Here is a 16,164-nt window from a genome sequence, read left to right as displayed (position 1 = left end):
AAATAAAATACAATAAAATAAAATAATAGAAAGTTATTTCAGTACAATTCTTTAACATAAGGCTGATGTACTATGCATACCATAGTCCAAGTATGCAATATATTTATTATTTTTAAACTGATACAATATGTCTGCTGATTATAAGAATTGTAATAGTAGTTAAGCACATAAAACTCTGGTGTCAATTACACAGACTCCTATCAAAAATTAAACTCCGCCAACCATTCCACCTGAAGAAAGTGTCATAGAAAGAATGACACAATATATATCAATCTTCCTAAACAGATTAAGTATTGGAACAGTGTAAGGGTAAAATAGAAGGACTAGTGGAGTATGTCTTTTAAATAAATAGAAACTTAGGTTAGTGGTCATTTTGCAAGCATTAGACTTAGTTTTATTAGACATGCTCATGAGAAATTCCCCAACCGCAGATGTATGATTTAGAAACGTGAAATAAATATTTTTGGTTACAGATTAGTGTAAAACTAAAGGTCTATTTAATTCACGGTTTTGTGGTTTTCACAGAAACCATGAAAAACAGCATTGTCCATGATCACCAGGAAATATTGCATTGGCTGCCATTTCCCATGAAATCAACCTAAAAAGAAAAACCAACGTATTATTCATGCGCTGTTTTAGAATGTCCCAGTGCTTACTGCAATACAAAGACAATGCAACAGTCACTGCAGCCGTAGAGAGTTACTGTTCGCTAGTGATGTAGACTAAGTGAAGGTGCCAGTCAGTGAAGTGATAATATATTAAGGTTAGCATGAATTAGCGGTTCTAAACTTTTTGTAGAACACTACATATAATAATAAATTATTATGATATGTTACAATTCACACTGTATATACCTTTATATTTATAATATATTTAAATTTAGATATAAATGTAATATTTAGATTTATACCAATATAATAAATTATATGATATAATTTACTTTCTGCAGAATTTGCTATTAAACTATATGGTATGTGCTTCTCCACTGATCAGTGGCAAGAGGTGGGGCTGCTGGGAAATGCCCATGAAATCAGTTCTTCGTGCTGTGACCAAGCTGCGAAAAATGCTTTGTCTTGCTGTGATTTAAGTAGATCCATGCGTAACCAGAACTAATCAAAGTTCTTGAGGATAACATTAGGCACATATCCTGAACACACCATCACATATTTTTCTGAAATACCTAGTGGCAGGATACTATATGCATGTGTGTAACTGATGTGGTGATTATATGTGCTGATAAAATTACTGCAAACACGTGAAATTCAGTTCTGGATATGCATTCACATTATGACAATTAGTTCTCATGGATTTACAGTTCTACTTGACATGTAAAATGGTTTCATTTCTCATAGTGATTCTTTGATGTCTTGTAAAGGAGGGACTATATCTAACCCTAAACCCAACCGGTCCCACAGTTTCTGTAGAACCATCCCAGAATACCAAGACAGAATTTACCACATGTGAACTAGAAAGAATCTAAATATGAACGTGGATAATCAAATAGCAGTCTAACTAGGTATAATTAGCAAAAATGAACTCTAACTAAGATTGCATGATCCCAATCCCCAGACACTTCTTACCGGTCTTTCATGTTCAAGAATTGATGACTTCCCTGGCTCATATTCAAAAATACTCCTTGGTTCTGAACGGAATTTGCGGGTATCTACTTTTCTGTCTGGAGGATCCCAGTCATTTCTAAACAACAAATACAAACAAGTCATGATACTTTCTTTTCCATTAACACCACATTGCTCCATGTCAGCAGCTTAGCTTAATTGTGAACCTACGCTTTTTTCCCCGCTTCAGCTATGAGACTTCTAGTCTTTAATATGCTAACATCCTGACATTTTAACCTCAGCATATCAGTTTACTCAGATCAGGTACGCATAGTACAGTGGCAAAAATACTGGTGCTGCTTTGTTTGTTTTACCACTTCCATCATTACTTTTTGTCAGTAGAACTTCACTGGTGGGCAAAGATGATCCCAGCAGGGTGCAGGGGCCCCGTCCCCATCCTACGGCACACTTATACTGGGGAGTGAAAGCCCCAGCACACCGGACACGATGGGACGGGTGGTGGCTGGAACTTCCAGCTGGAACAGGCAAAAACATGTCCAATGCTCTGTGCAGGAGGGTGTGCCAAACTTCAAAAGCGGCAGCTGCAGCCTCTCCACCTGGCTCTGCAGGGCCCCCCAAAGCATGGGGCCCAGGGTGGTTGCCCTGAGTCGCCCCACCCCTAGGGACAGCCCTACTGGTGGGAAACACATATTCCTACAGATAAAATCTAGAAGAGATTTATTCATATTTTTGTTACCTACATTATACTAATGCAAAAAATCTTTTCTGTAAAAATTCAGATTTACTGTGGAACAGGCATTATATTGTATGTACAAATACAATAAAAATAAATGAAATTCTGCAGGGAAAATTTAATACCTTTGTCATTAGGCAAAGCTATCATAACTATATATATGTATATATATAGAGAGAGAGAGAGAGAGAGCGAGAGAGAGAGCAGGTTCTATAGCTAGCAATGCATTTCATTAGGGATAATATTTAAATAAAATAATACAATATTCTATATATTGATTTGCAGGAAGGCTCCTCTGTTTTTTCTTTACAGCTAGACTAATCATTTGGATATTTGATCTGCCTCCAAATGAGCAACCATTTCTTATCTGTTCAGGGCAGGTACCTTGAATGAAATCCTATTCCCTTTGTATTGGTTTCACCGGGCCAGGATTCTGAGCATTGTCTCTATAATTGTCTAGAAAGGGCCTATCATCTTGTTGGTGCTATACAAAGAATAAAGTATAATCCTTTGTATTCTCTTTCTGTTTTAGAAATAGATTCAATTAGATTCTTAGGCTATGGACTAACACACTTTTTAGCTGCTTTAAAAGGGGAGAAGGAGCTGCAGTTTAGAAGCATGCAGCAGCTGTTATGATCTGTCACATCTATTGCAATATAGGTCAGCTAGAATCACTCTAATTTTGACTGTTAATTAAACATTGCTATACTCGTATCACTACAAAATAATGCATATGTAACAGCTGCATTGTAAAGGTTTGTACTGATATCTCTCATATCCTTTGATATCCCTATACTGTGACTCACTGTCATATCTTAGCACTCATTAGGACAATAATGGCAAGAACTGTCATTTCTTGGTAGTTTTTGCAGTCACTGGCCAGCCTGCATTTGGAATAACCTCAGATAGTGTGCAATTTTACTTAGAATTGTGGCAAATGACTCACTAAGAAATTGGGGTAGTTGGTGATAATTGCTGCATTTATGTACAATAAGGTAAATTTGTTCAGCCTATGTTAAATCATTTGATGTGACCTGACACAAAGCAATGCACGTCATATTTTATCATGAGTTTAAAAATCTATACAGATATTTTTCACTGAATGGGTAGAAGCATAGGTAAGTGTGTGAATACATGTGCTGAGGCACTGAAATCTCCATTGGTGAAATACTGTACATTTTAAGCAAATGAAATTCTCTGTACATTTATTGCATATTTTAACTGGGAAGAAATTGTGGTTTCAGAGCACATAATTGAAATGTCTGCTAAGAATTAATGAATAAATGAATGCGTATTGAACAGGTTGCATTTTACTCAAAATAACTCAGATAGCCTGCCATTATGAAGATAAAAACACGCTATTAAAATTCAGATTCATACTAATTTTATGTTACTTTAACCTTTAATCCTTTGTGGACTGTACTATTCGAGTTTTGACTGGTAGTGTGAAACATGCCATGTCTTTTCTCCCCACTCTGAAGATGCGAGTCATACATTTTAAACCTAAATCGCTTAAGTGAGGGTCTAAATACTCTTGCATTATTATCAATTAACCTCTCTCCCCACCCCCAACACACACAGACAAGCACCCATCCCCCTGGTGTTAAGGATATATTGACTAGTTATAGTTGTCAGGAGCAGACAAAGCATTCCCTAAACTATGACATTCTCTAGAGTGGAGAGCCTGGATTTTCTTTGTCAATCTTCTCATGAAGGAGATTGTGAGAAAGAGGGGACATATCCAAATTTAAGGCTGAACTGGTTAACTCCAAACCAGGAAAAAAGTAGTTCCTATAAGATCCTTTACTGTGTTCCTTTATTCTGTCTGGTCTGCTATGGGACAATTCCCGTAACTCCAGGATTCAGGGAGCAGTAAGTCGATCCATATTTTTGTATGACATGCTAACAATATAAAAGGCCCAAATACAACTTTCCTTTATGTGGCTGAGTAGCAGTTGCATAGCTAAAATTAGCCTTTTATGCTGATTTTAGCTTATACTCTCTACTGTTTAACTTGTCTTCATCTTCTGCGGGATCTGCTCTGGCCATTTATGTTTCTGCACCCAATGGGGGAAAAAGAGCCTACTTGTATATATTTTATCCGGTAGCTATTCAACACAGGATGCAGAAACACCATTACAAATAGAAGTAAGGGCCAGAACCCAGGCCCCCTCCCTTTCAAGGCAGTCCATACCTCACTGAACCATTCAAGACAGTCCTTCTAGTTTTCTCTGCTTCTCTGCTTCCCACATATATTACCCTCCTGGCTGCCTATATCATTGGCTTCAAGAGGAGGGGTGGAGAGTGTTCTTGGTCCTGCCTCACCCTTGGCTTGGTGGTGAGGTCACTTTGCTAGTGGGAGATACAACTTCAACCCCTTTCTGGCTGAAGGGAGGTGGGGACTAGCTTCCTCTTCTGCTCCCTGGTCAAATGCTCTAATACTTGGCCAGTAGTTCTTAACCTGTTTGGACTTGAGGCACCCACCACTCCTTTTGTGAATAGAGTGGCATCCAGTTTCTAAAACTAATTTATATATGACAGTGCTTTTCTCCTTGAAGAGGGGCTGGGGACTGGCCAGGCAGGGAGAAACTTGAGCTTGCCTGTATCTCCTTATCTTCTTAGACCTGATTTATCTTATACCCTATCTCATGGCACCTTTCAAACAACCTGGTGGCACTTCTGGGTGCAGTGGCACTTTAGTTGAAAATGAAATTACACAGAATCTAACACCTTTGCAAATGGCTACAAGTGTTACCTGTGTGGCTAAGAGGTGGGTAGCTGCATTAGCCTGAAATCAGACAGAAGGTAGGGGAGGGTGGCACATTAGGGTATTTATAAATGGGCTCTGGGAGGCGGGGAGGGGGGGGGGAAGGGAGAGGGGGGCTTTCATTAGTGCAGCTCTGAGAACCATGCTAATTAAAAGTGCCCGGAACATCACGTGTATCAGCGTCCCCGTGCTGAAAAATGGCAGTGGGGCATTTCTTTAGTTTAAAGCACCCTGCCGCCATTTTTCAGTGGCAAAAGACTAACTGATTCAGAGAAGCATGACCTTTCATATGGTCACATGGTAGTTTATGTGGCTCAAGTTCACTGTGGTAGTGCTACTTACCTGTCTAAAGGTGAAACTGGATTTGAGCTTCTAAGCCTTTAGGAAGCAGCTTCATTGCAATAATCAGTCGAGATTTTTACCTTACCAACCACATCATACTAGTCAATAGTCAAGCTTGCTCAGTGAAAAACTAATATCCACAGATACTAAAGAAACATGGTGTCCACACTTTACTCAAGTAGTTATGCTACTCATTATCTCAATGTCCTATGAAACAAGACCTGTAATCTTCCTGCTTTTCCAGCTCTTAATAATACCTCTGATATTATCTATTGCAATATTGTACTGATTATGAACTTTTTTTCAAAAAAAGAAATAAATCTACTTACTTTTCTGGTGTTGACCTGTCTCGTGGACGATGTGGTGGCACTGGAGGTGGTATTTGTGGAGGAGGTATAGTAGATGAAACCTTAAAGATATCAGTACCATTGTCAGAAGTGCTTTTGGACAATGGTCTGTATGTCTGTGTCTTTGCAGCTGGGTGTGCTTGTGCAGGGAGGGATGGGCTGTAACTGCCTAATGTAAAACACAAAAAATAAAAATGTAAGGTTGCATTTTACTGAAATAAGATGCACTGTACTCACAAAAAACACTCACTCATTTAACACAAAAAATTATAAATGCACTTTATAAACATACTGTGATGTCCTGTGCATCTTTTTATGATTATTATATATATGCCCATGCATACACACATGCATTTTATACATACACCCACATATAAAGCTATATGACATTTCACGGGAATTAATGACCAGTTTGGGACAGATAATAGCTATGTGCAATCCCCCCAGCCATTAGCTACAACCTGCTATTAATCCCTAAGAATTGTCCTGTTCCTTGTTGTTATTAAACCGAGAAAAAGAAAAGTAACATAGATGTACTTTTTTCATTCTTTGAAATGAATGCTTTAGTTTGGAAAATTATCCAAAACAAATTTCTTGAATAAAGCTTTTAAGAGTGCATTTCAATTATGGACTTGAATACACATTCTTGATCATATATCAAACAGAAGTAATGAGAGCAATATTGATAAAAACAGAAATTAAATAATCTTAAATCCTTAAACGTTAAACATTAATGTAGTGTTTTATATACTGTAAAGTGTTTTGTGTATCTGCTTCATCCACACTATTAGGCAGCCTGCCCTGCCTTCTTTCTGACTTCAGACTAACATGGCTAACTACTTTTCTCTATCCAAACTATTATGTTTTCTTCTTGCCAGTAAAAAGTTTCTACTACATGATTCTTATTGTCTTAAATATTTGAAATGTATATATCTTTTAAGTGAATGAAATTTTCCAGTAAGAAAAGTAACAGGATCACAAAATAGTATCATTTACACTAGAATTGGAGTGATGTTGTAGCCATGATGGTCCAGGAAATATGTCAAGGAGCAAGGATTTTTGTGGGTGATATCTTTTATTGGACTTAAACAAGCTTTCAAACAGAGATGTAACAAAGCAGCCAGGCACCCAGGGCAATGGGACATGGGGGAGCAGCAGCAACTTCTGGTTGCCACTGTGGTGCTGGAGTGATTGAGCGGCTGTGGCAGCAGCTGATTTTTCTGCTCCATCTGCCCGAAGTCAGTGTTTGAGGTGTCTGCCTTGGTCTTCGCACCCTAGTTACACGATTGTTTTTTATTCCAATGCGTTCAACCTGAAGAAAGATGCAGTGCATTGAAAAGCTTATCTAAGTCTATCCCAGCCATGCAGTAGGTTGAATATAAGATATCACCCACAACAATCCTTGCCTCTCCATCATTTTACTAAGTGTTCTTGATGCACAGTTTAAAAAATATGGCACAGTCACCATATCTTTATTTTTATGTGTGTACATAATCACAGTTTATATTTTCAAACTGTACTTTATTACTTAGTGTGACATTCCAGGTTCAAAGTATTCAGGGTCATTAGTGAGAATAAATTAAATTTAGTCAACGACTAAGTTTTATAATACTTCCTCTCTGTTCTCCATGTCTGCAATAATTTTCCAATTACTTCTGTTGTAAGAAAGAAACCAAAATGAGGCCTTGTCATATTTGAGCACAAGGACAAGGGAAAACAGCAAATAGAAGAATTATGTAGAATTATGCATATGTAAACTTAACAGGAGCAGGTCTGAACAGTTTTAAGTACCACTATCCCAAAACGGCATATTTGAAGTGAGGGAATAACTCCTACCAGTATTATATGCATATGGAGTGTGATATATGTCTGTGTCATCATCTACAAAAAGAAATATAAATGTTACAGTAGAGCAATACCTGTCAGTACATCACAGCGAGGAAGCTTTCTTTGCAAATACAGACAGAAGATTAGTAGGTGATCAGCTCCAGCCTGGTCATTTATATGGTCTCTGGAGGCCATGTTTCCTCTTTACACTTAAAACAGGTTATTCTGTCACCCTATTCTGAATGGCATCTTGTTGCCATATCACCCAGCTTACATAATTATTGGTTCACTTAACATTTCAAGTTATAATCATTCCTACTATTCTTTCCAGAAACCATTCCCTCTTCTTTTCTTGATAGGTTTTCTCTTACTAGAGGACACCATTCCGATTGTAAAAAAAATCCTCTTATATTTAGTGTTGCACAATGGCTACAGTTTGAGAAGAGGAGAAAGTATTTGGTCTGTTTTACATTTCTGATTCTTCCACTGACTTCGTGTGTGACCAAGAGGCAACTCATCTGTAAACCTCCATTTACCTGTCAATAACATTTGGCATAATGTCACTGCTCTATTACCATCACTGAGAGGAAATGAGGCATAATTACTGTTTACAGGGTATCTTGGCATGCTTGGGTAATAGGAAGACAAGAGAAAATGTTATTAATAATGTGGATACTAATAATATTATGAAGGCTCCTTGGAGAACAGTATCAAAGGGAGTTTTATTTAAATGGATAAGTAGGGCTGAAAGAAGCAGCATCTTGTCTTCGTCACTGAACACATGAATTCTACAACAGAAAGTTGGCAGGGTAGGTGACAGTGATAGCCACCCTGGTTAGTCAGACAGAAAAGTGGTATTGGCAAAGTTCTTTGCTACACTAACCACCTTATTGAACTCTTATATTGTGAAAGATCATAATGTATTTCTAATTTATTTCTTCTCCTTTGCTTTCTTTTTCAGTACTAAAAATATATCAATGAAAAAAGCCTTAACCAGGAGAATGCTTTGGCTATATCATTTCTTGTACTGGTTTAGCTTAGAGAAATTCCCATTCAGTTCTATTCAATATCTCATGTTCAGTGACTGTAAGCTGTGTATTATGAGGCAGCAGACCACCAAAAAATGGGGAAAAGGGCATTTATTAATTCCAATAAGATTTATGTAGCAAACAGAAAAATGTACACTTACCAGGTTTGTGAACCATATGGATTTGCTTGAACATGGTCTTATACCAATCCTTTGGTCTGTCAACTGTCTACATAAAAGAGAGTTTATAAAACTTAGCTAAAGAAACAAACAATCAGTGGTGACATATCATGTTCTGGCAATTCCAGCTGTATTTTTACAGCCATTTAGAGTGTCGGTAGATATGAATTTGGCCCATCACATTTAATCCTAGGTTGATCCCTCACATGCCTTCTCATTCAAAAGATCTACTTATAGTTTTTCATTTATGAATACTTGTAACCTTTCAGCAAGTTTGGCATCCAACCTCAGTGAAAAGACAATATTCAGGAACCCAGGACTGCCATACCAAATCAATATTTTATCTTTTATACTGCCTTGCCTTTACCAATGCGTAGTACCAGATACTTTATAAGAAAGTACAAGAAGTGCCAAGAGTCAATTATCAGTCCGCAGGGCAAGGTTCTTAACTTCAAGCTGTTATCATTAAATTATCTAAAACATTCTTAAAAGAATAGTTGGAGTTCTTGTTATCTATGTTGATGCCTATTTTCTTAATAGTAATTAGTATTGGACTTCCATGACATCTTGTGGTAATGATTCTCTTCTGTTAATTATGCATTAGGCAACATTATTTCCTTTATATTAGTTTTATATTTGTTTCTTTTCAGTTTCATTAAATATCCTCTTCTCCTTGAATCATGAGAAGGTATAAATAGGAGCACTCAATTACCTTCTGAGTAAATTGTATACCTCTAGCAAGTTCCCTCTTTTCTCCTCTCTGTAAACTGAAGTCCCAAGGTTTTCTGTCTCTTCAGATGTAAATTTCTCTATCCTTCTGAGTATTTCCATCACCTACCTCTGAACCCCTTTCATTTTTGTGATATCTTTTTGTCATGACTAGATGGGATAGGATGGCCAGAACTGACACAGAGTTCAGGTTCAGAGATATCAGTGATAGTGTAATGCACAAGTGATGTTTTGAGTGTTATTTTACTCTGTTCATTATGTATCAAACATTTTGACAACAATTGAGAAGAGGTTTTCATTTAGATGGCAACAAAGCAGCTCAATTCATTAGCTGAATGATGATTATTTATTGAGAACCACACAACATATTCTTTCTGATGTGTTGCCTTGAAATGCAAAATTTTATCTGTCATTAATTGCCAACGCTGAATTTTATTGCATTGTGTTGCCCATTCACCTTAACTCTCTGCATTTCATCATATTCCTTTCTAGTCTCACCTAAATAATTTTGAATTTAAAATATATTCACTTTACTGATCTCCATCTTTTCAAAATTGTTAATAAATATTGTACACAGCTTTAGTACCTGTTGAACTGAACTATGTTACAAGTGGCACTTTTTTGTTTTCAATTATCCCAGCCACAGCTATTACCTTATGTTTAACTCTTCTGGTTTGTTAACATTGACAAGTTCTTTTATTGAGCTGGGCAGAATACATAGCACGAAATACCACTGTCTAGCTCGGACCAGTTCATTTTCTCCACTGTGTGATGTGAAGGTTAAAGAACACTCAGATTAAAGCCCACAAATCTGTTGAAGAAAAAGCAAAGCAGCCTAACTTGCAGTGTCTTCTGATTCCATTCTAGCTCTGTGTGACCTGGGCTGCATGTAATTTAGTATATATGTAGTGGACATGATTAGGGAAAAGATACTGTGTGTGGCATTACCTCCCTCCACCCTTTACACCATCTCTTCCAACTTTCAGGAATTGTGACTAGTTCCACATTAATTCTTGACAGTTATTTACACCTCAACTCCTGTAAATCTCTGGGTGGAGTAAGTTAGCCTATTTTAAGACAGAGTAAGATGTATCACTCCAACACCACAGATGCCCAAAGACCCACCAGGAAATCCAGCAGCTTCTTTTGTAGAACTGAATTTGTATGGGTGATAGAGAAAAATCTGAGAATTAATACAAAAGTCCCTATGACTATTTCTTCACTGTTTACTAGAGGATGGAGGTACATAGATAACTCCTAGCTAAAATCAGTGTTCTGATCAGCCCAATCATCCAAAGTCCATAGAAACAAAATCCACAGAATAAAACATGGAGAGGCCTTCATATAAATATGAGCCAGGCTTTCACATAATTATCAGCCAGACCATGGTAAAAGGCCTAAAAAAATCCACAAGCAGTACTTGGGAGACTTCATGATCATTTGCAGTATTGTAACCAGCACCGTACTTAGACTCCTGGCAGCCCCGGGCGAACTTTTAGTATCAGGTCCCCCTTCACCAGAGATAATGATAATAATAATAAAAAATTACCATTTTCGGGCCCCCTTTCTGTCTGGGCCCTAGGCAGCCACTTGTATTGCCCATGCCTGCATCCAGCCCTGATCATGACAATCCAACAAAAAGCACACAAAAAAGGAGACATTTATGATGCTCAATAAAGGTTTCTTTCTCTTTGCCCTACATTCTAAGTTATGTAGTAAGCAACGCATAATCAAATGCCGCTTTGTGTTTAAAAGTATCCTATTTATTAATGGGTAAAATCCAGAACAAAAAGCAGGTATAACTAAAAAGTTAAATCATTTGAATACAGAAATCTGGTTTGACTTGATTTTTATTCACCCACAAAGGAAAGGACAGATTAATTTGATAATTAACCATGAAGAATTATTTTGGATGGTACAGCTAAAAATATGAAGTCACCTTGCATTTTAATTAATTGTTTTCTTGCTTAGAATTTTCAAATGATACTAAAACCGTAGATGCTGTTTAACAAAGCTCTTCTGACAGAAACACATTTTGATTACTCACTTTAAATATTCAGCCTTTATGCCCTGGAACTTCAAAATGATTGGAGTTGAGCTATGTTAAAATACTCTAACATGCAACAATCTGATTCTGAGTCTGCATTTCAGTTTTATGCTACCTACGTTGACAAGGATCAAAATGGTGTTGAAGCAACATGTTCAGACTCAGTAGGGAATACTTTGCAGTGACCCCTTATGAGATAGAAATGACATGGATGGATTTTGACAAGCTTCATCCTGTATTGCCTGGCTATTGCAACACTGGGATTTGAGGAAAGAGGGAGTCAAGACAAAATGGAAGGAGATCAAAGTCTGGAAAAATGTGTCTACAACAAACACTGCTAATTTCCAAATTCTCATCTGAAAACTCCTCTTTGTGCCAGGCAGTGTCTCAGTGTACATTAGGGATATCATCTACAACATCCACGCTCAAATTTACTACACTCTGCAGGCAGCTGTCCCTTTGTATGAAGTAGAAATTTTGTACTGCAGAGATGAACTGAACTGGTCTTGAAACATCCAACTTTCTTCAGAAGGATACTGAAGTCCAGAGGTGTAGCAAGCTCTTTCAGTGCCCAGGGCAGGGGGTGGGGTAGGAATTATGTGGACCACTGGATGGGAGATTGGTGGGGGGGAGTTAGAGTAGAGTCTTACCTACCCTGGCTCTCCTTACTTAGGCAGAAGCTGACACTTCTGTAGTTAATATTGTAGCAGTGCAGGCTCTGACTACTGCAGCTGAGAGACAGGCAGCAGCACAGACTCCCCAAGGGACCTCTTGGTGCCCTGTTTGTGCTTCCTTCTGGGCACCCAGCTATGCCTCCTATGGCAAAACCTCCCAGAGGCATCATAGCAAATACTTCTGCGGGGGAGGGGATTATCCTGGTGACGTCTCTAAGTCTGTGCCTGGGGCTTGTGCCCTTCTTGCCCCTTCCTAGTTATACTATTGCTGACGACTGAAGGAGAAGCTGGAGGTATGGGTGCTCACTGACCATGGGAACAGAGCAAGTACTATATTCTGATTTTTCTTGTTCACTGAAAATGCTGCTGTGGCACTTTGTTGTGGACTGTGCTACATTTCTGAGGATGGGATGGTGCAGCACATTTGACTATTGCTGACAGTGTCATCACCTTCAGTCTTCTCATTACTGGGGTATGTAGTACTCTGACCTACATATCACCCTCAGTTTGCTTAAAAGTATACTCAGATCAGTTCTAGAAGTTTCAAGGAGGAGAAGGGCTGAGGGGTAACACACTCACGCATGCTCTTATTTGCTGATATGATATAGTCCTAGCAGACTGTACTTTTAACTTGCATCTGGTCATAAGGCTTATTTACATTACACTAGTAATACAAGCTGCATAAGGTCTTAATGCAAAAGCACAGAAGAGAAAAGAAAGTAATCCTACACTGGAAAAAAAATCCAAATTATACATACAAATTTAAGAGAAAATCTTAGAGACCAAGACCATCATATCTGCAAGTTAAATATACCACTGGCCACTTGCCAAAATGCCTTAAATACACTGGGAGATAAATTTCTGTTATTCTCTTATATAAATAATAGCTATTCCACGTGATCAATCTGCTACTCTTAAAGCAAAAACAACAATAACTTCTGATAAATATTACAAGGATGTGTGTGGTTAGGAGGAATGGGAAGCTATAGCACTGTTGTAATAAGAGGTATAAGTTTTTAAAAAGTTTTCTGCTTTTAAAAATAATTTGTATTTGCCAAAATTGGGGTGGGAGTAAAAGAGAAAGCACAAAATACTAGTTTCTTCCCCAGTTGTTATTGAAAATGTCCCAGTCTTACCACTTATTCTGAAATGTCCTATTGGTTTTCTCCATCAAATCCTGTTTTTCCCCTAATTTTTCATTCCAGTGAAACAGCTCTTGGCAATTACACAGCCCCATATGTTGATATCGGCAGGCAAAATATATCCAACAGCTGCTACATCCTTGCACCTCACAAAGATTTCACCTGCAAGGGCTCTGCTGCCTTCATCCTGGCTCTCACTCTTCTTATTTCTTCTTCTTTTCCAGCGGGGAAGGCCAGCAAACAGATCCTTCACAGATCTACAACAGCACTGCCGTCTGAACCAGCCTGAAGGGGCTGCCCTGACAGCATTGTGGAAAGAATGCTTCCACATAGTAAAAACAAAACTCTTTAGTCTGACATCCTGTGACCACTGAAGCAGCGACTAGTGGCAAGTTGTCAAAACAGGACTAATCACAATGAGAGGATTTCTATGCTGCTCATTTAAGTGTCATAAAAAGACACAATGGTTCTGTATTGCATTCCTTGGACTACCCATCAATTGGATTATTATTTGAACAAATCTAGTCATTTCCATGCAGGGCCCATGAAAATAAGGAAAGAAATAAATTCAAGACATGAGGTTTATTTGCTAACAATAAAAATATGATTTTAAAGGTTTGGAATGAAAAGAAAAATGATACATAATCAAAATATAACACCACTGAAGGACAAGGGGAGTAACGGAGAACAAGAAAGAAACCTGTGGCTCTGATTATTTATAATTGAAACTAGAAATACAGGGTTGCCCAATTATATTGCCATCAACGGTCCTCTTCTCTTGCAACACACAGTATTATATTCATGAGTCCTCTGATTACGCACACATTATATAAGACTAGAAGAATGTGAAAAACCCATTACCAACAATCAGTTCTTTGTACAAAGGCACACACACAAACCCAGCAAAACCCAGCATTTCCTACCGTTCTAATTGCTGTTGGGATTCCAGATTCATCTACCGGGCCAATCCCTGCATAATGTGGTGCTTTAATGACTGTGACTTTCTTCTCTTCCTCTGAAGATCTACAGATTGGTATTGTACTGGTGGTGGTGCTGCTGCCAACAGCCTGAGCGTGCTGTGAGTATGTCTCTGTGGATTCTGTAAAGGTAATGTGACAGCATGTTGTATAACGATATAATAATCATAGTTAACACTTATATCATGCTTTACATTTTCTAAATCTTACACAAATATTCATGCACAAATTAATGCACAAATATTAACATACCCAAATACAACATCTCATAATACTTATACATTACAAGGATTTCCTTGTATTTAAGGAATTATGCACATATTATTTTATTAAATTTTGTGCTGAAATACTAGTGTATTAGATTGGAGGCATTTTTTACATGACAAAATATGAAAAGAAAATCTGCTTATTTAGAGTTAATATCAGGAAAGAGAGGATGAGAAGATCCAAAAATAAGATAGTGGCAACAGGCACATTTTCCTAAACTAAACTTGCAGCTTTGCCATCTATATGTTTAACTATGCATTGAGATGAACTGAACTCCCTTCCTCCCCAAAGCATTGCATAATACAGAATATTACTAATATCGATGCACTGTAATGCATTTCATCAAGAATTTCACAGAAGTTTTTAATACATGTACTGGGTCCATTAGCATGTGATGTATGAGAAAGTTAACTAGGTAAACACTTTTAAGTGTTATGTTATTAACTTTGGAAAGCTAATGCATTATCAGCAGGGAGCCTGGTTTTCTTTGATTTAAAAAAATCCCCAATTTTTGGTTAAAAAAAGTAACCCCAAATCCACATTTTTCCGTGTTTAAAATGAAACACCACAAATATATAGATACAAATAGTAACCCCAAATCCACATTCTATATATAGTGGTGTTTCATTTTAATCACGGAAAAATGTGGATTTGGGGTTACTTTTTTTAACCAAAAATTGGGGATTATTTAAATCAAGGAAAACCAGGATCCCTCATTATCAGGACTTGAAATTTGTTTATTTTTTTATATGCTCTAAGTCGAGATTCTTTTCATTCTTAGGGATACATTAAATAGCTTGACATAAGTACTATATAAAGTGCACATCAATAACTTTGGTCACTTCAGCAGCATGTCAGAGAACTCCCTGCACTAACTACAGTAAAAGGCTGCAGGTTGTTGTTGACTTTTAGTGCTGTAAATAATTTTGCAATTCTACCCCAACTCTTAACTATTAAAATTATATAGCATGGTTACCATCATCTACTGCTAAAATTCATAGTAAGTCATAACTTAAAAAAAAAAGAACCAAAGGTAAGACAAGAGACCCTGTCCTACCATAAAGCCATATGTCTGAATGTAATCTTGCATACAGGGGAAGTATAACAAGGAAGATCCTTTAGTTATTCAGGCAGCAGATTTCAGTAAGCAATTAGTGGGCAGTTATGACTAGCTAAGCATAGTATGCAACAGCAGGTACTAGACTACCCACATTTTTGCTGCAGAATGGCTGGAGGTGCAAAGCTAGATTTCCAAACACTTTGTGCAGATTATGATTTCCTCTAATGCTGGGGTCAGCAACCTGTGGCCCATAGGCTGGATTTCGCCCTTGGAACCTGTCACAACCCAAAGTTGTGATTTTGGTTGTGTGCGCGCTTCGGCACCGCTAAATTATTTTCCTGCTATTTGTCGCTTTCTTTGCACGGTAGAGTTCTCTGCTGCGAGAGAGAACTCTGGTGCAACAGGGGATTTCCTGCCAAATTACAGCTTCTTTTCAGCGTGCATTTCTTTTGCATACGAGTGATACAT

At 37.7% G+C, this 16,164-nt stretch overlaps 1 protein-coding gene across 12 annotated transcripts in view; it reads right to left on the bottom strand.

The window, feature by feature from the left end:
• The window catches only part of SORBS2 (sorbin and SH3 domain containing 2), a 278,948-nt gene that overhangs the window by 75,658 nt on the left and 187,126 nt on the right, over positions 1-16,164 (bottom strand). For 10 of the 12 annotated variants that reach the window (XM_019481319.2, XM_059721824.1, XM_059721822.1 and 7 more), the window contains 5 exons: positions 14,316-14,491; positions 8,783-8,849; positions 7,603-7,647; positions 5,749-5,935; positions 1,581-1,695 (listed from right to left, as the gene is read on the bottom strand). In XM_019481319.2, coding sequence (XP_019336864.1) covers positions 1,581-1,695; positions 5,749-5,935; positions 7,603-7,647; positions 8,783-8,849; positions 14,316-14,491 — 590 coding nt within the window. The remainder of the gene's footprint in view (positions 1-1,580; positions 1,696-5,748; positions 5,936-7,602; positions 7,648-8,782; positions 8,850-14,315; positions 14,492-16,164) is intronic. The other 2 variants (XM_059721817.1, XM_059721823.1) reach the window with 1 other exon arrangement.

The sequence above is a fragment of the Alligator mississippiensis genome, chromosome 2 (genome assembly GCF_030867095.1).
Source record: "Alligator mississippiensis isolate rAllMis1 chromosome 2, rAllMis1, whole genome shotgun sequence".
NCBI lineage: Eukaryota > Metazoa > Chordata > Crocodylia > Alligatoridae > Alligator > Alligator mississippiensis.
Note: the sequence above shows the minus strand (reverse complement) of the source record. Positions and strands in the feature narration are given on the sequence as shown.